We start from the raw sequence: 25,947 nt of genomic DNA, 5'->3' as shown, positions 1-25,947 counted from the left end.
TTATATTGTAATTTTTTGAATATTTATTTGTTATAAATATACGATCATACATAAAAATTGTCTATAATAAAAACAAGTAGACGAGGAGATAATTTTTTATAGCTAAAATATCTTAAAGTTATGTAGTTTTATATTTCTTTATATACCTATTAGAAATTTCATTTATTAAATAATTTTTTTAGTCGGTTCTGATGATTGAAATAAAAGATAACTTCCTTGTATTTAATATCACAGTGAAACTTCAAATATAATCATATATATTCTATATATATATATAATAAGTAACACGTCTACTATTTCTAATTTTTTGACATCAATTTTTTTTAATTTTTTTCGACAAAGAAAAAAAATGTTGGATAATTCTTTTATCTTATTTATACATTTTATATTTTTTTTTATATTTTAAATTTATATAATTTTTGAATTCAAGTCACTTTATATTTAAATTAAATTAAAAGCATTCTCAGACAGTTTTTAAAACTCCCCTACTTTTTAAAAATATGTAATATGACTCAACATCATACCGTGATAAAAATTTTATCTTAATTTTAAAAAATTGAAGGATTAATTAAAAAAGGAAAATTTCGCCGAGGTATAGAAAATAAAAAAAATACAGTTATCAATTAGGAGTTAAACGAAATTTGTTGAGTAAATTTTAGTCAATGAAATTTTAAAATTCAAATTATAATTGACTATTGATAACAATACCAAGTAATTTTTTTAGAAATTTATATCAGCGAAATTGAAATTGCGTTTTCTTTTTTTCAATTAATTTTAAATTTTTATTTTTATTAATTGATAAAATTTTGATACGTTTACGACAGTTGAAAGTCATTGAAAATTTTTTAAAAAGTGGGGGCACTGCAGTGTAAAAAAAATTCCAAAAAATTTTGACACGTGGAATCTTTTCAGAATTTTTTTTTATGAGTATCCGAGAATAGCCTTAAAATTAAAAGAAATAATTGAATTTAGATGACATTATGGAAATATTTTTTTTATATACTTTCTTTAAAATTCTATTATGATTCTATTGCTATTTACAATATATTACAAATAATTATCATTTATCTAGACGCGTGTACAAATAATTTTTTATTAATTTTTATTAATAATACCAATTAATAATAATAATAAAAAAAAAAAAAATATATAATTGGTCTCCATTAAAATTAAATATATAAATGATATATATAAATACACCGGGAATACGCAAAGCTTGAATTTGCGTCAAAAATTCTTATAATATAATTTTTTATTTAGAAATTAAAATTTTATTTCGATAATTACGCGCACAATTTCTTAAATATCTTTATTTAATTAAAAAAAAAAAAAAAATATTTAACAAGAGGCATTACACCTCTTACTGTAAATTTCAATTATTCACATGCTGTGCTTGTTGTTCTTGTTGTTGAGGGTCTTCTTCAGTTGTTGAGTCACCTCTTCTTACATATTGAGGCTTATCTTTACCACCAACAGATGCTTCAGTAACGTGTACACTCAAAACATCACTACCGGGTACATCAAACATTGGCTCTAGTAAAAGTGACTCCATGATAGCACGAAGTCCTCTTGCTCCTGTTTTTCTATCCATTGCAAGTGCCGCTATTGCATCAAGAGCTTCATTTGTAAATGTTAAATCAACCTTGAGAAAAGTAAAATATAAACATTAATTTCATATTCATTTTTTTTTATCAACAACAGGCCGTTCATAAAATACGTCACGCAAAATTTTATCTTCTTAGACCCCCCTCCCTTCCTCACGCTGTCACATTTTCTGCGAACCCCCTATCAATATTACGTCACAAATGATAGACCCCCCTCCCATTATGAGAAAATATATGCATAGAAATGTTTTTATATATTTTTTATATACAGTGGACTCTTGATAATTTGAACTTCAAGGGAAGTGATAAAAACGTGAGTTAACGAGTTTTCGACTTAACAAGATGTTCGAAATTTGCAAGTAGATTAGACCAAAAATTAAGAAAACAATTGATTTCTGTTATATAAAGCATAAAGTAATAAAGCAAGTTGTTAATTTTTGTTTAGCACTCATGATATCTAGATACGAACTGATTAATAGTCAGCAACTTTGCAAGAAAATAACTTAGAGAGAAAATATACATTACAAACAAGAATATAAGAAGCATCGAAACATTCCTATAGGCATTTAAATTTGATTGCTATAAGCTTGGACAGTTTGGAGAAAAATGTTTTTTTATTTTACTAACTTCAACTTATAGAGTTTCACTTTTAAAATTCGAGTTATAGAGTATAAATATGCCTTATTGATACTGGAAGGGAAACGATATTAAGTTCGAGTTACAAAGTCTAAATAATTCGAGATATCGCGTATTTAAGAGTTCAGCGGAAGGGAATACAAATTTTTTTCGAGTTACTAAGAATTTCGACTTAACAAGGTTCGAGTTATCGAGAGTCCACTGTATTAATATTCAAGGGTCGCTCGAAAACGTTCAAAAGGCAACACTCGGAAACATTCGAAATTCTTGAGCGAGGTTTAAATATTTAAATTTTGGGCTTAAATTTTCAGCGCAGTCATGATTTCACAAGTATAAACTATTGCTGTCACAAAAAAGAAAAAAATTTGAAATAAAAATTCAAATTTCGATCATTTTTAATATTTTCAAAATTCGTGAGCGACTTCTTGAAAATTTTTTATCGAGCTGATTTTTGAAGCTTCTTAAAACACCGTAAACCAACAAATTTTCATAAGAGACTCGCAAAAAAAATAGTCGGTTTTTTTTGGGCCACCCTAATATGTATAATATAATATTTAAAAAATATAAATATATAATTGTGTATTTATATATTTACAAATATGAAACGAATGACTTTCTATCGTAACAAAAAAAAATTTTTTTTAAAAACCTCGAGAAAAATTTGCAAGATTGTTTAACGAGCTGCGAACGTCACGTTTCCTTAGATCTCACGACCCCCCTTATCACAATAAGCGACGCCCCTTCCTCCCCTATAAACGCGAATATATTTTACGAACGGCCCCTAAAATAAAAAATGAAAAACCTTGTCCATTGAAAACAGCATTTGATACTGTGGGACCATGGCATTGCTGGGTTCAGTTAAAATTCTTACGAGCATTTTTCTGTCAAGCGTATGGAAAGGCACCAAAATAGGAAACCTTCCAACAAACTCAGGAATCATTCCAAAATCAATAAGATCTCGTGCTTCAACTTGTCTTAGCAAAATATCTTTTTCTTTATTATCATCTTCAGTTGATGGTGACATATTGGCAACATCAGCTAATGATGCTGCTCGTCTACCAGGATTTTCAGTTGCTGGTGCAGCACCAAAACCAAGATATTTTTCATTTTTACGTCGCGACACGAGCCTGTCAAGGCCATTGTAAGCTCCGGACGCAACAAACAGAATATTTGTTGTGTCAACTTGTAATGTATCACCACGTAATTTACGTGAACTATTTCTTTCCGGTACATTGACGATAGTACCTTCCAACATTTTTAGCATACCCTGTTGTACACCTTCACCACCTACGTCACGTAACTGATGGATTCCGGGTACTGCGCCAATTTTATCAACCTCGTCCAAAAATACAATACCCATTTGAGCTCTTTCGACAATATAGTTTGCATCTTGAAGTAATTTAGCTATTACACTCTCGATGTCTTCACCGACATATCCAGCTTGAGTGAGAGTCGTACAATCGCAAATAGCAAAGGGTACATCCAAACACTGAGCTATTGTTTGAGCTAACAGAGTTTTTCCTGACCCAGTAGGGCCTAATAGAAGAATATTACTCTTCTCTAATTTCAATTGATGTTGAGTGCTGTCTAAAATATCTGAACCAGGGACCGATTGGTTACCACTGACTTTTTGTTGATCAGTACTACCAGGCGGGTGTTGAAGACCAACACTCAATGGATTTCCCAAGCTCGACACGTGAAGTAAATCTGTAATATTAATAATTGCATTGTACTTTTTATATTTGAAATATTTATTTTTTTTAACTTCTGTTTATAAACATTCAGTAGTGCAATGATATTAAAATTATTATTATTTTAGATCAAGGTCATTCTTAGACGGTGCCCTCCCGCCTCTTAAAAATATTCAATGAACTTGAACTGCCGTAATCATATTAAAATTTTGTTAATTAATTTAAAAAATTAAAGCATTAATTGAAAAAAAAAAATTTCGGCTTAAATTTATCTAAAAAATTTCGTTAAACAGCAAATCAAAGTTTATATAATAAAAAATATGTATCTAGAATATTATATGAAAATTCCGAATATTTTTCGAGTTGTAGTCATTTTTGTGATAACGCGTCAACTGATCTTTGCATTAACTAAAAACTTTAAACGCACGTTTTTCTCGAAACTACTTTTTTTGAACTGGTTTCATCTGTAATTTGCATAAATATGAACTAATTCGCAACTCCCCCAACCCCCCGTATTCGTCTATTCAGTAGCTAAAGTCGCACGTAGAAGATTTTTAAAATTTTGATTTTTAAAATTTTTTAAGGCTGTTTGAATCCAAAAAAAATGAGAAAAAAAAACGAAAAAATTTTTAATTTGTCGCCATTTTTTTTCAAATTCTTTATTATCCCAGTCAAAAAAATTTCCGAAAATCACCTATTTTTTCGATCCTCACAGTTACACAAATTTCCTATGACTCCTAAGAACAACACTGTATATTTATTTTAATAAAAAAACTTAGCTTTGAGACCAAAATAAATTTGTCTTATCCTTTTAAAAGATACCTGTGACATCTTAAAGTTATCTCTCTGCTACTTGAAAGAAAACAAATTAGTTTACTATCGGTGTGGATGAAATTCGAATATACATCACCAGAGTTAGTACGTTCCCAAGAAGCACAGAAACAACTTTAAGATGTCTTTTAAAAAGACAAGACACATTTTTTTCGTCCCACATCCAGGTTTTCTTAAATAAATAAGATATACAGATGTTGGTCCTTGGAGTCATAGGAAATTTGTGTTCTTTTTTCGCTCCAAAAAAATAATTTAAATTAAAAAATCGTTTAAATGATAAATTTGATAATTGATGTAATTTACTTTTTGTCATCACTTGTGTCAAGTCTGTTAAACAGATATTTTTTCAGTGACATAAATTTTTTATTACTTTGTCAATATTTTGGTACCTTATCGATGGGTCAAAAAACAGTCTCAAAACTGCTGTATTATAAATGTCACAAAGCCAAGTGTTTTACTTGGGCTTATAAAGATAACAAAATATATTTGAGAATAAAAAAATGTATATCTTAGCAAAATTGTTGTCTTTTTAATTAATGCTTCAATTTGTTTAATTAATTAATTATATTTAAATACGACTGACAGTTAGAAGTCATTGAAAATTTGAAAAAAAGTAGGTGGCACTGTGTAAGAATGCTCTTAATATTTATAAGGACAATAAAATTTTATTTACGCGGTTTAAGACCTCTGTGAGTAAATGGATAGTTGAGTTCTTGGGGTCCAACTTGATTAGAGCCGGCTTGCACCGAATTCTGAGGTGGAAGATTATTGTGAATACGTTTATAGTGATTGTACACTGCTACGCTCAAAACTTTTTTAGCGTATTCTTGACCTATCACATGCTTGTTCAAGTATTCAAATATCTGAAAAATTATAAAATTAAGTTAATTAATAAATTTGATAATTATTAATATCAAAAATAATTATTACTTTTTTTGGAGGTGGTGGAGGTTTCCTGTAAAATCCTTGTTTAGGGTCATCACCTCTTGATGTTTCTTTAAGACTTCTTTTTGAGTCAATTTCTGACAATACCACAAAGAAATGGGAACACTTTTCGCATTTTACGAATCTCGTTGACGCTTTTATGAAATAAAAAATAATATTATTGATTATATATATATATATATATATATATATATATATATATATATATATATATATATATATATATATTTTAGCGCTGATATATTTATTCAAATTAGTCACGTACTTTAAAACAAATTTATAAATGCAAACAAAGTTTTATCTCTTAAAAACAAAAAAAATAAAATCAATTGTATATGATAACAAAACATATAAACATATAACATATGTATCTTATTATTTTTTTTGTTTTTTTTAGACAACTTGTTGCCATTTAAATTAAAATTTTCAAATTCTTGTGATTTATATTATAAAATATAAAGTTAATTGTAAGTTTAAATTTATCAATAATGTTTACAAATAAATTGCTCCATCAAACGCTTTTTTTTAGTGGAAAAATAAGTGGAGAATTTGGTTTTTTCTTTTTGAGTAAAAAGAGCACGTGTCTCAGGACGATCAAAGTTCATTTCTCGATACAATCACGGTTTTTTAAAAATATCTCATGAAATATGCAGGTTAATGGAAAAAATCAAAGGAACAATTTTGTAGAAAATTAAATTCTCGACAAAAAAGGTCATACTCATTTTTTTTATAAAATGTGTATTTATGAAGATATTTTAAAAATATTTTTTTTTTAGATCTTATGAATTGAGCATTTAAAGGATTAAGAATGTTGAAAATAACATTTTTTTTTATATATAGACAACTTCGTAACTCGTAACATATCAATCATTACTGCTCATCATACTTTCTACATATACTACTGTATATACTTAGAAAAATATTATTTTCAACATTTGTAATCCTTAAAACGCTCAATTCATCAGATCTAAAAAAAGTTTTTTCAAAATATCTCCATAAATACACATTTTATAAAAAAAATCAACATGACCTTTTTTGTCTAGAATTGAATTTCCTACAAAATTGTTCCTATAATGTTTTCCTTTAATCTGCATATTTCATGAGATATTTTAAAAAAACCACGATTGTATCCAAAAAAGAACTTTGATCATCCTAAGGTACGTGTTTTTTTTACTTAAAAAGAAAAAACCAAATTCCCCACTTATTTTTTCACTAAAAAGAAGCTTTTTATGAGGCGCCTGAAAAAATTTAATTTTTAACGACCACCCTAAAATATATATTTCAAAACTTACGTTTACTGTACGTTTACATTTACTTCTTTGAAGTGAGGAAGAGACCCCAGTACCTGATCAGGGAACTAGTACCCGATCACTCAAGTAATTGTAGAGTAGAAGTACCATTTATGACCATTAATCAAGAAAAGTAATTATGTCATTGCACATTTTAAATGTACCTGACAATCGGGACATTTTTTGTGGAACGAAAATAACAAAACAAAATGAAAAGTAAAAAACCTACTGGATCTAGATTTCTGAAACGATTTGCACAGGTGCTAGTATGTCAGCCAAAAATTGCAGACCACCCCCAACTACCCCCTAAGTCACCTTTAACGTGAACGGAAAAGATTCTGTTCCTCAAGTACAATATTTTATTTGAATTTTTCAAGAGTCCAAACTGGCCCTAGATTAGCCAAAAACGGTATCTCTACTTTACGTCTATTTACTAAATTTTACTATGTGATCGAGTACTAGTTCCTGATCGGGTATTAGGTCTTTAAACTTAAACTTGATAAGCTATTCAACAATAATATAAGTATTTATTTAAACTTACATACGAACGTTTCAACATGTGTACAAGGATCCCCACACTTTGGGCATGTTAATGTATTTTTTTTCCCTCCACCGCCTCCACCTCCTTTGCCATTTCCATTTCCACTACCTGCTGTAGTGCCAATATCTTTATTAGGTGGTGTTGGTTCACTAGGCGCTTTAGACAATACACAAGTCGTCGACAATGATCTTGCTGCTACAACTCGTACTATTTTTTGCACTAAAAAACAAAGCCAATTTATTTATTCTCAAACTATTAAACTAATTAATTAATTTTTTACTAGCATTATTATTTTTAAAAAAAATTTACCGTGATTCGTAACATGATTCGCTGATACTAGAGATCTTGTATTATACAAACAGCACCTTATACAGCTCATTGTCAAGCTGTTATGTTTTTAATGTGGCAGTGAATAAAATAAATTCAAGCAAAATCACCAACCAATGTGATAGAATTAAATCTGTAACAAAAATTTTTTTATTTCATTACTTAATAATTAATACACATATAAGTATTGAATTCAATGTTATGATTACGAGCAGATAAATATAATTTTTATCGAGTGTATAGTTATACATATGGTTATTAATTAAATCTACTATTATTAACTGCGTTTGACTTTCAATTAGGCCACTTTATTAGCATATATAAGTTGTATTGTATATTATATTGCACGATGATGAAAAATTTATTTGTGTATTTAATTGTGCAGATAAAAAAAATATTGAATGACGTAGCACAGTTGATACTCAGTCACTAGAGTAATTCACTGCAATGGTGAAACCACTAACCTTGCTTTTTTAAATTTATTTTTTATATTTTTAATCCAACAAAATGTATAATTTGACACGTATTAATTGTAAATAACTATCAAAAAAGTTATTGATGATAATTCATTAATTTTTCATTATTCATTATCTGATAATCAACACCTGAGTTCTGTAATTATTAATTATATGGAAAAAAATTAAAAAAAGTCAAAAATTAAACAAAATAAAGTGACACATAGTATATGACAGGACAATTTCATGTGTACATTTTAAAGGATGTAATGTATACATGTACATACGGTTTAATTTTATTTTTATTTATCTAGGTCAAAAAATAGGTTAAAAAAAAAGTTTACCAAAATTGACACTGACACTTTTATTTGCGTTTTGTTTTTGTTTTTTTTTTTTATATTGTTCACTAGATTAAGTTACGTAATTTACCTTGACGTTGAATAAACAAATAATGATGCTGAGCCAATGTCTCCCGATTCCCCCGATCTCGATCTTTGATAAATTAAGACTAATTTTACTTCTTTTCAAGAACAGAGTACAGAATAAACACTAAATCATTTACATATTGAAATATATAGCACTGTTTCCTAATTTATCAACTGTCAATTAGGCATTAAATTTACTTCAGCGCTGTCTGTTTAATATTCACGTAAAGTATTTTTGGGTGTGAATGTAGCAGACCAGACAAATTTAAAACTATAAATAAATAGAGTAATTAATTTTAACAATAATATTTATAAGAAATACACTTATTAATTTTTTAATTTTTTAAATGCGCATTTTTTTTAAATTTAATTTTATTAATTATTTACTCTATTTATTAATAATTTTAAATTTGTCTGATGTCTCCTACATTTACACTCAAGTATTAGCAATAAAATTCAAATTTTTATTGTGCACCTCAAGTGCGAACGCGCTGTGTGCCTACGATTATTATTTTTTCGACTAATTCACTGAGGTTAAATCATCTTTAATCTTTCTTGATGACTGTAAAATGGGTTGAATTTTATATCAGTCCAAAGATAGTTTATTAATTTAATTAATTTATGACCGTCTGAAAAAACAATGATTTTTGGAAATTTTTTTAGAGGAAACTACTGCATGGAATGTTTTAATGTTTTAAGGACATGAATTCAAAAAAATAACTAAAAAGTTTATTAAACTAGAAGGTATTTCCTGTAGCATGACCCTCGGGCTAAGAAAAAAATTGAAATTTAACAAGATGGAGTTTTTAAAAAAAATTTCAAATTTTGCGCGAAAATTTAATGGTTTTTGGCCTACCAAAATTACATTTTTGATTTGATCGAAAAGCTGGAGGTTCATGGTACGTATAAACATACAAAAGAAGCTACAATTTAAATCAAATCAATCAGATGATTTACCTTTAAGTTGTAGATGCAGCAATTTTGAAAAATGTATTTTCGAGAACCGATAAGCGACTGCTCTTCAGATGGCTGTAACTTAAAAAAACTATTCAATATGCACTAGAAATTGTAGTATGTTATTTTTTAAGGTATAGATTGTCGAAATATGCAAAAAAAAAAATGAATTGATTTTTCAACATTTTACACTAGTGGTCCCCTTTAAGTCGATTCATTTTTCCATTGATTTAAAATGAATTATTTTAATCCGAGAAACCAGTGCTGTCAGTTGTTACGTATGAATCTTTGGTAACACAATAACTTTCGAAAAATATAATAAATTGGCCTAATTTTTTTTTTATTAGCTTTGTATCTTTTATCGCAAGAACCCTATTGAAAATCATCATCTAAATCCTTTTTGTTTAATTGTAATTAATAAAAAACTTAAAATCGGTAATTCATGAAAAATTAAGCTACTCTTTTCTATTTGTATTATCTTTTTGTTTCCACCTACTACTGGCAGTAGTACTTGTGTTCTAGTGGAAGTAAAAAAGAAAAATTGACATCTAAAAAAAAGGCGGAGAAGTCAAAAAAAATTTTAAATAATAAAAATTGCACTGAAAGAAAAAAATGAAACTAAAAATAAAAAATAAAATAAATAAATTAAAAGTTAGATAATAATTAGTGTAATAAAATGATTAAAATAATAATAATCAAAGTAATAATAACAAAATAAAATAATAATAACTATCATGAGCGACTGAAATGTGCACTTGTTGATTTTTCAACATTTTTATTTGAATTATATTTTATGTTAATGCATTGAATTTACATAGAATATACAAATTTATTTTTTTATGTATGGTAATTATTTTTTTAAATTTAAATCAGTTTATTTATTCGCTTGTGCGGATTTTTTATTATCATCGTCGTCTGTACCAGTAGACGTTTCTTCATCATCGTCTTCATCATCTTCATCATCATCATCATCATCGTCTTCATCGTCATCACCATCATCGTAATCCTCATCATCTTCATCTTCATCATAAGCTGGTGTTGAACTGTAGTTTCCATAAGTACCATAACCACCTTCTTCATCAGAATCATAAGCTCCAGCTTGATTTTGTCTTCCAAATTTATGGCTTCGTGCTTTAATTTAAAAAAATCAATTTAATGTTATTGTATTAAGATAATTAATAAATAAAATTAATTTTTAAAATATGACTTACTAGACATGCTAAGATCTTTAGTTTGTGATGTTTCATAACTGCATTTTGGACAAGGAATAGCTTTATTCTTTTCATATTTAAAACCTTTTCTTCGGACATGATCTTCACAATAACATGTCTTACATCTCAAGCAAGAATATTGACCTAATTTATTACAAGATTGGCCTGAAATAAGAATTTAAAATCACAAGTAATGTAAAGACAACAATAATTAATAATAATAATAATAATAATAATTACACTTATAACTATCAGCTTCAAGGACTTGACAAGAAGCTTGATGTTCAAATTGATCGTCTTCACACAAAAAACAATCGCAAAATGAACATTTAAATATTCGTCCACCATGATCCCAAACGCTTCTTTCACATTCTTGGCAAACAGCATCAACCAGAGGACAACTACAAGCATGAACAGTTAGACATTTTCTACCATGACATACCCAAGCTTCACAATGATCACAAATTGCTCCCTAAAATAAAAATAAAATCGTTAGATTTAATTTTGATGAGAGGCTAGAGTCATATAAGGCAGCAATAGACAGAAACGAGGACATGAAAATCACTAACTCAACTTACAACGGCACAGAAAAAAAAATTTCCGACTGAAAGTAAATATATTCTTGATTCAAAAAAGATCTTTATGACAATACGTTACAGTGATTAGACTTGTAGATTATGTGGAAATAAATGAGAGAACCTGAAGTATGTTTTCAAGTGCCAAGGAGTTTTATGGAAAAAATATTCAGAAAACATATTCAGAAAAAAAATTATTATTTTCCAATTAAATCTGATTAAAAAATTTAAATCGGATTCATTCGAAAAATAATTGAAAACAAATTATTATTTTCCGATTGAGTCCAATTGAAATTTTATTGATACTTGGAATGCTCCCGGATAATTCTGATTGAATGTTTGGTTCCGATTGAATCTGATAGAAATCCGATTGAGTTTAAATCAGATTCAATCGGTTTAAATCGGAGTTTTTAATCAGGAATATCAAAACGTTCGTTCAGCTAGTCAGAAAGAGAGAGTAAATGACAGTGTGAGGATTGCGGTCAACTAAGGTAAAAACTAAGCAGGAGGTGATAAACAATTGTGACAGAGGTGTAGGTGAAGTGAGTGCAATAAATAAAAGTCGTTGTAAGAATAGAGTAATAAAAAGGTTGATAATAAGTTAGGAATCGAAGAAAAAAATTTAAAGAAAAAATGTAAATAGTTATTAATGTAATTGTACATTGCAATAGATAAATAATAATTATATTTGATGTATAAATTAAAATCAAAATCTACCTAAAAATTAAATTAATTAATACATACCACCATTCCTAAACCAGTTATAAATACTCCAGGATGTTTAACAACACAATCTCCAGTTTTTAACATACATTTTATTTTTCCACAATGAGCGCACATTGGTAACCTCTGTACACTTGAACAGAAATAACAAAATGCTCGATTTTTTTGTTTTTTATTGCATTTATCACATTCCTATAAAAAAAAATTATTTTTTTTTTTAATTAATAAATTTTTTTATTTTTTAAACTTAAACAATTATAAAATATTAAAATTTATGAAAATATATTTTACCATAACCGCATTGCAAGGGAATTTAGCGATATCTATTTGATCTTTAGCAGTTCTAATTTCTTTTTGTCGTAATTTTTGTTTCTCTGCTTTTTTTCTTTGTCCTGTCTTTTTTTTCGGCATTATAACAATAAGTTATTATTACTATTGTTTATAATAATATTAAACGAAAATTTAATATAATTTGAGTGTAGGACTAGAAAAAAAAAAAAAAAAATGAATGAATGTCATACACTTTGTTACTATACCAAAATCACGGCTCAAAAAATCAGCATTGTAGGAGAAGGAGATAAAAAGTAAATTTTAAATTCAAACCCCAGTTTCAATAATTATTTATTTTATCATCTTGGCTAAATAAATCGAATAAAAAAAAATAATTACACTGTTACCAGTGATTGTTATGTCAGAATTATTTAAAATGAAATAAAAATAAATAGATGCCACGTTACAAAAAAAATGTAAGTGTGAATGTAGCAGACATGAGACAATTTATAAATTTTAAATAAATAAATTGATTGATTAGTTGATAAATAATGAAATTTAAAAAAGTACTAGTACTTATTTTCCAAATAATTAAATATCCATTTTTTAATTTTTACTCTACTTACAATCTATTGATTTATAATAAAATTTAAAAAATTGACAATTGTCTGCTACATTCACACTCATAAAAAAATATGATCCTGAAGTTAACAGACTTATTCTATTATTTTTTTTTTTAACCAATCAATTACAAAAATAAAAATCTAAAAATATACACTTGTAGAAAATCAAAAAATTATGCTCGCAATTTTTTAAAATATTTTTTTTTGCAATTTAACGTTTGAAAAATAATCCAAAAATCATTAAACGTCGGCTTACTTCAGTATCATAAAAAAAATTTTGAATTTATCGATATTTGCTATCGCAATTTAATTAAATTAATAATTAGCTAATTTAAAATCGCTAATAATTATTTGAAAGTTGTACAATACAATATTGAGTTTTTTTATAATACTGAAGTTAGCCGACATCTAATAATTTTTGAATTTTGTTTTCAAAACAATAAATTGTAAAAAAAAAATATTTAAAAAAATTGCACTTATAGTTTTTGTAATTTTCTTCATGTGCATATTTTTAGATTTTTTTTTGTAACTGATTTATTGAAAAAAATCCGAAAATTGTCAATCGTCTGTTAACTTCAGTATCATGTTTTTTTTTTTAAATTTCCATTGCGTATATGACATAAAAAAAAATTAAACCACTAGCGCCACGTGTCATGTGTCATTTTCCTCGACAAAATTCCCGTTCTCTTACTGAAGTGTATCCGACATTTCATAAACAAAGGATATAAATAAAGTTTTTATACATAATTTTAAATATAATAAAATAATTAAAAAATGACGGATGAATCAAACGGAGAATCAACATTTGAATTTGTAGAAAAACGTCTTGATGATGTATCAATATCTGGTGATACCACGAAAACTGGTTAGATAACTTATATATTATGTTATTTAAATATGACGTAAATATTTACATTGCAGTAGAAATTTATTTGTCTGCTATCAAAAAAAGCTTATCAGTTATACTAGACTATGGGAATTATTTAACAAATATTTTAAATAATTTTTTTAGATTCAACGAGCAGTTTGTCATCATCTGTTTCGTTAATAACATCTTTAGGTGGATCGTCATCAGCAGGAAATCTTTTGTCGAATGTCGCACCACCATCTGCACTGCCTAGTTTTATTGCCAATCAACAATTGCCATTGAATACGCCAAAAGAAACTGAACAGACTGTCGTTAAAAGCGAAAATGTTGAAAAAACTGGAGAAACTTCAAGTGATTTTGGAGTACAAACAAAGCAACCGCAAGCACAAGGTCAACCAACTCAAGATGAATCTCCAGAGCCATTTGAATCTGTACACATAGCGGACAATCAATCACAAGATATTGGAAATGTTGGTGGAATATTATTTTCGTGGGTTAAAGATAATGTTGTTAATAGCAATGTGCTTAGCAAAGTTGCGGAAAAAGCCAAAAACAGCGTTAATTCAATGATAACTACTTTGGATCCACAGATGCGTGAGTTTATTTGTAAGTAATCAGTCGCGAGAATCTCAAGTTTCAAATTTAACGATTCATTTCTTTTTATTCTGACAAAAAAAACAAAAAATTTAATTAAAAACAGCTAAGTTGTCACTTTTGAATACTCAGCTGTTGAGGAAAATGTTCTCTGTTCATAAACTAGTTATAGATGGTTCTATTTCGGGATTAAGTAGAGCAGTCAGTTTTATAAACACTCGCAGTAAAAAGTTCTGTCATTTTTAATCGAGCGGTCGATAATCACGATTTTAAAATCGTTAAAATTTTTTTAAATTTTATTTTAAATAAATAAATAAATAAATAAATAAAAGTTTATTAATATGTAAAATATGTTGGTAAATGTGCGTAAGTATGTATGGACATTATTAGACACGTGGGTTTTAGATTCAGGTGGTGATGTCGAAATCGTTGTTGCATCTAATAAGGAAGTCAAAGTCAGCGCTATTCGTGAAGCTTTTCAAGGGGTATTTGGGAAAGCTACGATTACGTAAGATTTTTCTTTTTATTTTTAATTATTTACTGATGATAAAATAAGGAGTTTTTAGGGGTGTGCAAATCGAATAATTCGAATTTTTATATTTTTAAATGATTAGTAATTTTTCGAATTCGAAACTTTTCGAGTTATACGAAATTTTTTAAATTACTTGTAACTTTTCAAATTACTCGATTCGAATTGAGAAAATTTTGATCAGCTTTCAAATATACAATTTTTGTTTTTTTGTTTGGTTAAGAATATAATTCTTTTAATCAATAAAAACTATTTTTTTTAATTATTTATGTAATGGAGAGCTTAGTATTTAAAATTACTAAAAGTCATTTTTTCGTAGATTCGTGTCTGAGCTCTCTAAATATATTCACCTCTGACAAAATTTGAATTATTAAAAAAACTATTAATATTATAATTTTAAGGATGCTCTTGCTGTATGGCAACGCTTGGCTAGAACTAGAGCTAGAGTATTTCCATATGCACTTTAAGTCGTTGAAAAGAAAATTTTTCAATTATTTGCAACTTTTTAAATTACTCGATTCAAATCAAAAAAATTTTGATCAGCTTTAAAACATACAATTTTTATTTAATGGAGAGCTTAATTTTTTAAGTAATGAAAAATAATATTTTCTTAGATTCGTGTCTGAGTTCTATTTACCTCTGATAAAAATTTTAGAATTATTCGAAAGTTCGATTCGATTTGATACAAATAATTTGTAAGTTCGAACTATTCGCACACCTCTAGAAGTTATATTATCATATGAATTTAAAAAAAATTAAACAAATATTTTATTTTTAATTTGCGATGTTTATAATCTTTTATAAAGCTTATTCAGACTTTTTTAAAAGACTACAAAAACTGGTCAGCTAAGAAATTCTGGCAGTAATTTTTTTAAAAATCCAGAAAATATAAATAAAAAACGTGGCAAATTTAAAAATACAAGATTTGTTCAATTTTATTTTATAACATTACCAGGGTGGCTACAAAGAAATAATTTCAAAAGTTGCTGACATTACCCGGTTTTCCAGTAAAGTTTTTCACGTTTTTCCCTGATTTAGAAATTTTATTCGTATCATCGAGACATTCCAAGTTTTTATTATATTTTCATTTTCAATAATTATATTTGATAATTAAATCTTGCGAGAAATCATAAAAAATGGCAATAAGAAATTTTATGATTCAAATAAATTCAAAATACACTGGTTACAAAAATTTAGGGATACTAAAAAAATTTCAAATTTTTTAGTGATTTTCAACAGTCTGTAACTTGAAAAAAATGGTCGTACAACAAAAATAAAAAGTCAAACTGTAGCTTCAAGTGTCTAGTTTTCTGATCTGGTCTTTAAATATTTTTATTACGCACAGTTCCGGAGCAATCAAAAATCAATCATATTTATCGAAAAAAATTAATTGAAGCTCTAAGGCCGTTTTTAAGACACGCGAAATTTGGTAAATTTATTTTTCGATAGTTTTCTTAGGATTACTCCGAAACCGAATAATAAAAAAATTTAAAGACCAAATCAGAAAACTAGACACTTAAAGTTACAATTTGCCTTTTTTGTTTTTTTCGTACGACCATTTTCCTCCGAGTTACAATCTGTTGAAAATCACTTGAAAATTTGAATTTTTTTTAATATCCCTTGATTCTTATAACTAGTGTATTATTGAAAATTTTTTAAATTTTGAACTGTCACAATTTAATTCTCAGATACTTTTCGAAATTCTCTGACATTTCCGGTTGGTGTCCACCCTGATTACGATATCATTATTATTATTCAAATATGGATAAGTCATAACTAGCAGGACTATATCCTGGAAGATTTGAAATTACTAATGACTTTTTTTTTTTTTTTATAAAGAGGTGTGACGGTTGATACATCAGCGATTCCTGCCCAGCCAGTTGGCTTCGCCTCTGGAGTTAATGGAGCAAAACATCGTATTAAATACGCACGCAATGCTCTTGATATTCCAAAAGACATTCCAATTATTGCAGTCCAAAGTTTTTTGGTTGAAATCGGCGAAGATAAATGGTATGAGTTGGCTGTTATACTTTTGGATGACCCGAAAAATAGTGTGAGTCTACAGATGTTCACTCAAATGATACCTGTACCAAGTCAATTTGTAACAACTGCTCAAGAATCAACACCTGATACGTATCCTCTGAAGCCGTTAGGTTTCGCTGTACCAATTGGAAATTTAATGTCTACTAATTTACAGGTAAATTTATTTCATTTATTATTATTACCAAAAATGTTAATTTTTTAAATTATTTGCTGAAGGTTCATTTCAATGAATGGCATCATGCCCTTACTGGTGTATCCCGCAGAGATACTATTCTTCTTGCAGCCCAATCATTAGCTGGCATTTACAAAAATACAATTACTACAGTGTAATTGTATCAGTAGAAGATCGCCAACGATATGATGATAATCTCAACGACCGAAATATTTTATAATTATTTGTACATATCTTCTGATAATTTAATTATTTGTTTAAATTGGAATAAGAAAAATAAATAAAAAATTAATTAAAGTAAATCAAGTTACACTGAAAATATTGGAGTGACTCTGCTGGAGCGTTTATAAATATGTTGGTTTATTTAAAATATATTGATTATAGTTATTTATATATTGACTGCATAATTGAATTGTCAAATTTAATTGTATACAATTAAGCAGTATTTATAAAAACATAAAAGAAAAAGATTTATATAGTATCAGCATTTAAATATATTTTCATTAATCAAATATTGTTATTTATTTAAATCCTTATTAACATTCTCAGACAATACCGCCCACTTTTTTCAAATTTTCAATTACTAACTGACATAATGGTGCCAAAATTTTCTTCATGAATTGAAACAATAATTGGAAAAAGGGTAACAAAGTTACAATTTGGCAGAGATGTAAATTTAAAAAAAATTACTTCCAGTTGTTAATTAAAAGTAAATTTTATAAATCAAATTTCCAAATTTCGTAGGCTAAAATTTATTCAACTTTTATTGAATTTTCAAGTAAGGTAAAAGCCTCTATACCCGCTCAGTACCATTCGTCACTCACTTTGACTGTTTGAGGCGTTTTTTTATAATTTTTATAAAAAAAAATTACAACTAAAAATATTATTATTGATAAATAATTATTTGTGAATCTAAATATAGTAAAATATCATGTATCAAATTATTTTATAATAGATTATAAATTTGAATTAAATGACTGTTTTCAAAATCGCGCTCAGCCGGGCATTTTTTACTTTAACGTTCATTCGTTAGATTAGGTCAAATTTTTTAAGAATTGTTATAACTATTTCTTATTAAATACATTTTTAAAATTCATGAAATTTTATATTATGAAAGAATAAAGTAGTATAATTTATAAATTATTTGTCCAAATCAATAAACTTATGATAGTTTAATTGATATTGTCTTTGAGCGACTATAGGGCTATGTGTTGATCGAGTAATGGTACATGACAACTTTTAGTGAGCGACAATGGGTGCACTCAAGGACCTTATTTAAAAAATTAATAATAATTAATTATCAAGATTATTCTTCAAACTAAAATTTTATTCTAATACTCGAAACTTCAAAAAATAATTATAAAAAAAAATATGGTTTTTCATTTTATTTATTAATTTATGTTGAGTGATTTATAATCTCACTTCAATGAAAAGTGAGCGGGTATAAGGGCTTTTAGTTTAGCTTTAATTAGTTAAAAGTAATTGAATATTTTTAAAAAGCGGGGGAGAACTGTCTGAGAATGTCCTTAATTAATTATTGAAATTTGAATATGAAAGGGTTTAAAAAAAGTTAAGCAAAAAATTTTGTTGTTCTTTATAAGATCTTTATATTTGTCGTATTTGCTTACGCCTTTAACATGAATACATTTATCGTATTTCTCTTTTTAAATCTCATCTCATTCGTTCAGTCGTTTGAAAAAATAAAGAAAGAAAAAAAGTTCATTACGAAAATTAATAATGTAAGCTGAATTATAAAAAAAGTTATGTAAAAAATTACAGGATTTATATTATAGAATTCATTAGTGGCTACAATTATTTTTTTTTATATTGTTATTTATTTTTTTCAGCGAAGATAATCCTGTAATACTTTTTGTTAAATTTATCGTTCCAATTCTTCGCATCGTTTTAAAATCTCAACAAACGGTATCTTGAAACAAAGCCACCAAATTTAAATTGACAGTACGGAGTTGATTGTATCCGTTGTCATTTAATTGAAATACAATATTTAAATAGAGTGAAAAAATCAAAATTGGTTACAATTTATCCAAGTATGATGACAAATCTGGGAGACCGTCTTTCAATCCCTTCCTTTTTCTCGTTTCCTAAAATTAAAAATATAATTATTAGTCAGTTAATTATTAATTTTTAATAAAATAATTAGAAAATTTAATCCTCCGTCCGTCACGCCGCTATGTATTTAATATCGCGGCATTGCCGATTTTCAAAATTATAATTTTTCAAAATTAAAAACACTCAAGTTTATACGACTAAACAATTGTAATTTTTTTTTAGAATTTTTTTTACAAAGATAAGAATTTTGTATTAAATAAAAATATTAAAGAAAGAGATTAATTATGTGAGCTAGAAATTAATTCAAAAAAATTAAACGCCCGAGTTTACTCGCGTCAGCAGTAAATCGTTGCGTTTCTCAGATTTTCAACAGACAAAGAGTTAAAATAGAATATCGAATGTATGTCTCCCCATTCAAATTACCAAGATAAGCTAGATAATCAAACATTAAGAAACAATTTATTTCCCACGCATTTAAAAATGACCAAGTCTTTGAATTACATGGCCATCAGTTATGATCGTGGATGTAACTTTTATTCAAGATAAAAAAAAATATAACAAACCTGTACGACTTGGTATGGTCTGGTACCCTGGTCAAGGGGATCACCAGGAAGAATTTGCCAGTGATCGAATACACATTGTGGGAAAGCTTGTCCTCCGGTGTTGGATCGTAAATCAGCAGTGAAACCAAAGGATTCATTTACAGGCAAGTAAGCTTTGACAACGAACATCGGTGTACCAGCAACTTGTTGTTCTTCGAATACGTGACCACGTCTACGATTGAGTACTCCATAGATTCCACCAACAGCAACTTCTGGACACTGAATCTCACAAAGATAAACAGGCTCCATAAGTCGCGGGGAGGCAGTAAGAAGACAAGCGTAGAGACAACGTCTTGTTGTTGGAATAATTTGACCACCACCTCTGTGAATAGCATCAGCATGAAGGGTAACATCATAAATGTTGAAACGAACACCACGAAGATTTTCTTCTGAAAGAACACCTTCTTTCGTTGCCCATTGGAATCCAGCAACAACTGAATCTTTTATTTCATTGAGGTACTGCACTCCTTTGGTACAATCGACAAGAATGTTTGGTCCAGATCCATCAGGTCCGAAACACCATATTTTTCTAGCTTCTGTTACATCATAATCGTATTTTTCACCAAGATAACGAGCACGTGATTTGAAATCATCTCGAGGATTAACCTCACCGTTGTCAATATCTTCAGCAAGACCGTCTGGCATTGGCTGGGCTTTCATGAAAAGACGATTGTGCTTGTTAGGTGATTTCGACAAACACATTTGGTCGGATTCTTCAGAAACAGTTTCTCTGTAAGAAACAACTGGATCTGATTTTTTAATAGGAATGCATGCGTGATCTTCTTCCAAATCTTTAAGACAAATCTCAAGATGAAGTTCACCAGCTCCAGCAATAATGTGTTCACCAGACTCTTCAATGATACATTGCACCATAGGATCGGACTTGGCCAAACGTTTCAATCCTTCTACCAGTTTAGGTAAATCAGCTGGGTTCTTGGGCTCAACAGCCACACGTACGACAGGTGATACGGAGAATTTCATAACTTTCATGTTGTGAGCGTCCTTGTAAGTTGTAATGGTACCGGTCTTAACCAAAAACTGATCAACACCAACAAGACCACAGATGTTACCTGTAAAAATAATTAAATAGTAAATCAACAACCGCTAATTAATTATTTAAATCAATTATTATTATATAAATAATTCGTCAGTTGGCCGTTCTTAAATCGTCGTTCATTAATTATCAGAACAGGTCTGTGATAAGAACAATCATCATAAAAAATAAATAAATAATTGGGTATATAAAAAAATTATTTTGAAAATAAACATACCGGAAGGTACGTCTTCGATAGCTTCTACGTAACGACCCATCATAAGAATGGTACGTTGGATAGCTTTTTCGTACAAATCTTCTTTCTTTCCTGGAGTAAAGTTTGGACCCATGATACGTGCTTTCATTCCAGTGCACACTTTACCAGAGAAAACACGTCCAAAAGCGTAGAAACGTCCTTTGTCAGATGTCGGTACCATTTTAGATACGTACATCATGAGTGGTCCATTGGGATCACAGTTCTAAAAAAATAATAATAGGAAATTTAAAAACTAGAAATTATTTTACGTCTATAGATCATTTTAATTTTTTAAATAATATATTCAGTTGGCCGTTCTTAACTGTCTTTCATTGTAGTTCAGAACAGGTCTGTGATAGAACAATCATCATGCGAAAAAAAAAACTCGGATGTACATTTACTTTTTATTGTACCTGAAGAGCGGAACGTTTCTCGCAACAAAAATAAAATTTATGAGCGTGAATGTAGCAGATGAGACAATTTTTTAATTTTACATAAATTAATTAATTAAAATAATGAAATTTAAAGAAATGCGCGTACTGGTTGTTCAATTATCTAAGTATGTATTTTTTTATTTTTAGTCTTTCTAAATTTTATTAATTTATTTGGAAGTTAAAAAAAAAATTGTCAATCGTCAGCGAAATTCATGGCAATAAAGTTAGCAGACATTTAACAATATTTGGATTTTTTTTAACAAAAAAATAAATATTAAAAAAAATATTTTGAAAAATTGCACTTATAGTTTATCAAATTTTCTACATGTGCATTTTTTTTTATTTATTTATTTATGTGTTAAAAAAATTTATCTAAATTTCAAATGTTTGCTAACTTCACTGTCATGCCAAATTCACGCTCATAGAAAATTCATGTAATTTGACTGCTTAAGGGGTAGTTCCGGTTGAGGGTGGCCTGTAATTTTCAGCTGACATACTAGTACCCATGCGAAACATTTACGAAATTTAGATCCAGTAGATTTTTTACTTTTCATTTTCTAATTTTATTTTCGTTCCACGAAAAACGTTCCGATCTTTGGGTTTATTTTTTTTACAAATTAAATAAAATAAATTACCTTGATACCAAGAGCAGCTTCATCATCATGGGGTCCTTCGTATAACATTTCCATACGGTATTTCTGAGCAACTACAGGTGATGGAAGATGGATGGCTATCATCTGAAGTAAAGCTTCACCAGCTGGCAACCAAGTTCTCATTACAACCTGTACAAAAAATATTTTTTAAAATAACCAAATTTCCTTTGAAATCTTAGCGACGATTATTCCAGGAAATAATTAAAATGATCAAGTACCTTCAAAAGAGCTTTTCCGTCCTTGTCCTTGTCTTCGGGCTTCAAAGTGATACCTAATTTAGTAAGAAGAGTATCAGCTTCGTCTTTCTTGTAGTTCATGATGCAGTCAAAGACCTAAAAAGCCAAACAAAAAATTTAAATCACATACTATAATTAAATTTTTTAATAAATAAATAATTATTTATTTATTATTAGTGTTGAAATAATGTCGTAGCGTGCCACTAACGAACATAAAGATAGAGGTTCAGTGGTAGCGTTTAAACACAATTACTTTTTAGTCTCCTTCCATTAGTGCACTGTATACACTGTCCTGGTGCTCTAACCAACTTTCAAAGAAAGTTAATTGTTGTACTACAGCGAAACGCTATTGTGCTGGAAGGACATGAAGTAAATGAGAAAAAGAAAAAAAATTTACCTTGTAAATTGGGTCCAAGACGTACATACAGAAGGAACGTTTGTTATCAGCTTCCTTCTGTTTGCTCCATTTCTTGGTCTTGGGGTTGAAGAATGATTCTCCCCAGAGACGGTTCATCAATTTAACGGTATCAATCTTGAATTTCTCAGCGTACATCTCAGAGAATTGTTTGAGAGTAAAGGCCCAACCGTGAAGACCTGATCCAAAACCAACGGAACCTTTGCTAGGATCAACCTAAACAAGTTAAATAAATTTTAAATAATTATCTTTCAAACTAAAATAAAAAATAATTTAAATTACTTACGCGAACTTCTCCCATGGGACCATCATCATCAGAGTAAGTGGCGATAATAACGTTGACGTTTTCAACAATACGTTGGAAAGTTTGATAAAGATCTTCACTTTCAAGTTGTAATTCCAACAGAGCACGGTCCATCTTGTTCATGAACAAAACAGGCTTAATACGCTCAGCAATAGCTTGACGCAATACAGTTTCAGTCTGCACACAAACACCTTTGAAATAAAATATCTAATTATACTAAACAGCAATTTTAAATTAATAATAATTCATCAGGTTATTAGATATTTTCGATTGAGCTGTTCTCGGAAAAAAAAATCTCTAAATACAAACTACAGAATGCACATTGATACACTACCAGAATGGCCACAAAGAAATGTTTTCAAAATTCCCTGATATTTCGAAAAACAAAAAAAATGTTAATAAAATGAATTAATGTGGTCTACTTTTGATTACTCGACATTAAAAATATGTAAGTGAAAATATTTAATGAGATTTTATTATTAAAATGAATTCAAAATACATTAGTCCCAAAAATTAAGACTTTCGTACAACAAAAATAAGAATCCAATTGTAGCTTCAAGTGTTTTGTTTTCTGATTTAATCTTTAAAATTTTTTTATTACGCACGGTCTTGGATTAATCAAAAATCAATGATAATTATCGAGAAAAAATGTATTGAAGTCCGTAGACAGTTTCTGAGACGATTCTAAGTTACACCCTGTAGAAAATCACTTAAAAATTTTGAATTTATTCAATATACCTTAAATTTCGTGACTGGTGTATTTTGAAAAATTTTCTAATTTTAAACTATCGTAATTAAATTCTCGGATACTTTTCGAAATTCCCTCATATTTCCATTACATTTTCCAGTTGCATTACATTCCCTGGTAATTCCCAAAATTCCTGGCTCGTGGCCACCCTGGTTACTGTCTAAACTAATGAACTGAGCTTTAATTTGGTAATAATATTCTTTTGTTTAAAAGAAAAACTCTGCTAAAGTTCCTGATTACTGTTTGAGTGCAACAAAGATGGTACAGTTCGCCTACTTGGGTACGAGAGTAAAAGTAAGAACCCGTTACTTGAAATTTTCAACTTACCAGACACACAATCGACGACAACGAGAGCACCATCAGTGACACGAAGTGCAGCAGTTACTTCACTTGAAAAATCAACGTGACCGGGTGAATCAATCAAATTGATCAAGAAACCTTTCTCTGCTTTGTCACGTTGGTCAGGGTTGGTGATGAATACCAAATCTTTATCATCAAGTTCAAAGTACATAGAAATGGCACTGAAAATATTAATTTCAAATTAATTTAAATTCAAAATATGTACCTCAAGATTCGAAAATTTTTCTCGCAACAAAAATGTAATTTTACTACTTAAGGGTTAGTCCAGAGTTTTGGAGTGGCCTAAGATTTTCGGCTGACATACCAGCATCGATATGCGAAACATTAATCAATTCTTTTTTCGTTGCGCGAAAAACGTTTCGATTTTCAGGTACATTTTAAAATTATCTTTAATAATTACTATATAATTAATTTATGTTAAAGTATATAATTAACATACGTTGATTTAATTGTAATACATCTCTCCTGTTCATCCTTACGAGTGTCAGTGAAACGCGTCTCACCAGCTTTTGCACCGGCGATAATACCAGCCTTGGACACAAGGGAGTCTGTCAGAGTTGACTTTCCATGATCGACGTGCGCAATGACGGACATGTTTCTGATGTTTTTCTTCTTGTCCATCATGGCACGAATTTCGTCTACTGTAAAATTCACCTAAAAAAAAAAAAAAAGAAAAAATAAATTTAGTTACATAATTCTTGATAAACATTGAAATAAATCGGCTGATATAAAATCATTATAATTATAGGGGTCCAATTTAGCAGATGGACTATCATTATGATGAGATGATAAAGTTTCCATGACATGCCGTAGGATAAATCAAGATTGCAAACATATTTCTACAACATGGATTATGATGTTCGTTGATAATTCAATAAAAATTCAAAAAATGAAAGTATTAAATGTATTAAAATGAAAAATGATATGATTCGGTTAAAATTTATCGGAAATAATGTGGGTACAATGAGGCATCAGATTGCGCAATCTGAAGTAACGGATAGGCCAAATGGATGTTAGAAAGATATGAAAAGATATTAATAAAAAATATTAGCATATTAGTATTGTGGAATATGTATATGTTAATATTAATATATATGTTATTAATTATATCTCTTACCATTTTGGATGTTTTTCGATTATTCTCGGTCTGATTAAAATGTACGTGCGCCAACTATGGCGGACTCCCTGGGAAAGAACGGGGAAGTGCGATCACTGATCAACTGAACAACGAACGCAAGAGGTCGCACTGCCACGCGTAACTTGCAAGACGGCGTGTTTCAAGTTACAATGCAATTTTTCCTCCATGTTTGTATTTCAAGGTGCACTTTCATGTTCACGCGTTCATGAAAACTTTTATAAAATCATTTTTTATTTTCACGTTTAATACAAACATTTTGCATTATAGTCCAAGCGTAATTACGCGCTTTTGCAAATATTTAAGGGTGATCATCACTAACTGAATTTTCGAATTTTACTTTTCTCATTACGTTTTGAATAATTATATCACTTGAATGGTGAAAATTTTCCGAA

At 28.6% G+C, this 25,947-nt stretch overlaps 4 protein-coding genes across 7 annotated transcripts; 1 reads left to right on the top strand and 3 right to left on the bottom strand.

Annotated features, from left to right (window-relative positions):
• Positions 1-110: 110 nt before the first annotated feature.
• LOC103575513 (ATP-dependent Clp protease ATP-binding subunit clpX-like, mitochondrial) lies at positions 111-8,856 on the bottom strand. 3 transcript variants are annotated; one of them, XM_008555335.3, is made up of 7 exons: positions 8,749-8,856; positions 7,847-7,997; positions 7,538-7,756; positions 5,693-5,841; positions 5,448-5,625; positions 3,043-3,947; positions 111-1,642 (listed from the first exon to the last, which is right to left on the bottom strand). In XM_008555335.3, the coding sequence occupies exons 2-7, from the start codon at positions 7,914-7,916 to the stop codon at positions 1,373-1,375; spliced, it is 1,791 nt and encodes a 596-aa protein (XP_008553557.1). In that variant the 5' UTR covers positions 7,917-7,997; positions 8,749-8,856; the 3' UTR covers positions 111-1,372. The 3 variants fall into 3 exon arrangements, with proteins under 3 accessions (XP_008553557.1, XP_053593868.1, XP_008553553.1); XM_053737893.1 differs by having other exon boundaries at positions 5,436-5,625; positions 8,664-8,749; XM_008555331.3 differs by having other exon boundaries at positions 112-1,642; positions 5,436-5,625.
• A 1,585-nt stretch (positions 8,857-10,441) lies between these two features.
• On the bottom strand, positions 10,442-12,691 carry LOC103575512 (zinc finger protein 330 homolog). The gene is made up of 5 exons (XM_008555329.3): positions 12,499-12,691; positions 12,229-12,399; positions 11,150-11,381; positions 10,910-11,074; positions 10,442-10,829 (listed from the first exon to the last, which is right to left on the bottom strand). The coding sequence occupies exons 1-5, from the start codon at positions 12,616-12,618 to the stop codon at positions 10,573-10,575; spliced, it is 945 nt and encodes a 314-aa protein (XP_008553551.1). The 5' UTR covers positions 12,619-12,691; the 3' UTR covers positions 10,442-10,572.
• A 1,050-nt stretch (positions 12,692-13,741) lies between these two features.
• On the top strand, positions 13,742-19,228 carry LOC103575511 (protein PRRC1). Of its 2 annotated transcripts, none has more exons than XM_053739931.1 (5): positions 13,742-13,965; positions 14,113-14,562; positions 14,968-15,070; positions 16,931-17,288; positions 17,351-19,228. In XM_053739931.1, the coding sequence occupies exons 1-5, from the start codon at positions 13,875-13,877 to the stop codon at positions 17,462-17,464; spliced, it is 1,116 nt and encodes a 371-aa protein (XP_053595906.1). In that variant the 5' UTR covers positions 13,742-13,874; the 3' UTR covers positions 17,465-19,228. The 2 variants fall into 2 exon arrangements, with proteins under 2 accessions (XP_053595906.1, XP_053595903.1); XM_053739928.1 differs by having other exon boundaries at positions 13,743-13,965; positions 14,113-14,574.
• Positions 18,889-25,646, bottom strand: LOC103575508 (translation elongation factor 2). The gene is made up of 10 exons (XM_014443965.1): positions 25,535-25,646; positions 24,857-25,071; positions 24,385-24,578; positions 23,292-23,500; positions 22,988-23,221; positions 22,573-22,686; positions 22,337-22,483; positions 21,250-21,490; positions 19,940-21,048; positions 18,889-19,408 (listed from the first exon to the last, which is right to left on the bottom strand). Exons 1-10 carry the CDS (start codon positions 25,535-25,537, stop codon positions 19,340-19,342), a joined length of 2,535 nt encoding a protein of 844 aa, XP_014299451.1. The 5' UTR covers positions 25,538-25,646; the 3' UTR covers positions 18,889-19,339.
• Positions 25,647-25,947: the final 301 nt, after the last annotated feature.

Source organism: Microplitis demolitor, chromosome 1 (assembly GCF_026212275.2).
Source record: "Microplitis demolitor isolate Queensland-Clemson2020A chromosome 1, iyMicDemo2.1a, whole genome shotgun sequence".
NCBI classification, from domain to species: Eukaryota; Metazoa; Arthropoda; class Insecta; order Hymenoptera; family Braconidae; genus Microplitis; species Microplitis demolitor.
The sequence above is the reverse complement of the archived record's forward strand: the minus strand, read 5'-3'. Positions and strand labels throughout refer to the sequence as shown.

What these genes read in the sequence shown, in the direction of transcription:
- LOC103575513 (XM_008555331.3), bottom strand. Translation starts at nt 7,916, where the DNA reads ATGAGCTGTATAAGGTGCTGTTTGTATAATACAAGATCTCTAGTATCA. An exon ending in CTCCACCACCTCCAAAAAAA is followed by an intron (nt 5,626 to 5,692) that starts GTAATAATTATT and finishes ATAATTTTTCAG; the next exon opens with ATATTTGAATACTTGAACAA. An exon ending in TCACAGAGGTCTTAAACCGC is followed by an intron (nt 3,948 to 5,435) that starts GTAAATAAAATT and finishes TTAATATTACAG; the next exon opens with ATTTACTTCACGTGTCGAGC.
- LOC103575512 (XM_008555329.3), bottom strand. Translation starts at nt 12,618, where the DNA reads ATGCCGAAAAAAAAGACAGGACAAAGAAAAAAAGCAGAGAAACAAAAA. An exon ending in TAACTGGTTTAGGAATGGTG is followed by an intron (nt 11,382 to 12,228) that starts GTATGTATTAAT and finishes TTTTTATTTTAG; the next exon opens with GGAGCAATTTGTGATCATTG. An exon ending in TAAAGATCTTAGCATGTCTA is followed by an intron (nt 10,830 to 10,909) that starts GTAAGTCATATT and finishes TTTAAATTAAAG; the next exon opens with CACGAAGCCATAAATTTGGA.
- LOC103575511 (XM_053739928.1), top strand. Translation starts at nt 13,875, where the DNA reads ATGACGGATGAATCAAACGGAGAATCAACATTTGAATTTGTAGAAAAA. An exon ending in TGGTGATACCACGAAAACTG is followed by an intron (nt 13,966 to 14,112) that starts GTTAGATAACTT and finishes TAATTTTTTTAG; the next exon opens with ATTCAACGAGCAGTTTGTCA. An exon ending in TAATGTCTACTAATTTACAG is followed by an intron (nt 17,289 to 17,350) that starts GTAAATTTATTT and finishes TATTTGCTGAAG; the next exon opens with GTTCATTTCAATGAATGGCA.
- LOC103575508 (XM_014443965.1), bottom strand. An exon ending in GTCCCATGGGAGAAGTTCGC is followed by an intron (nt 23,222 to 23,291) that starts GTAAGTAATTTA and finishes TAACTTGTTTAG; the next exon opens with GTTGATCCTAGCAAAGGTTC. An exon ending in GACCATACCAAGTCGTACAG is followed by an intron (nt 19,409 to 19,939) that starts GTTTGTTATATT and finishes TTTTAATTTTAG; the next exon opens with GAAACGAGAAAAAGGAAGGG.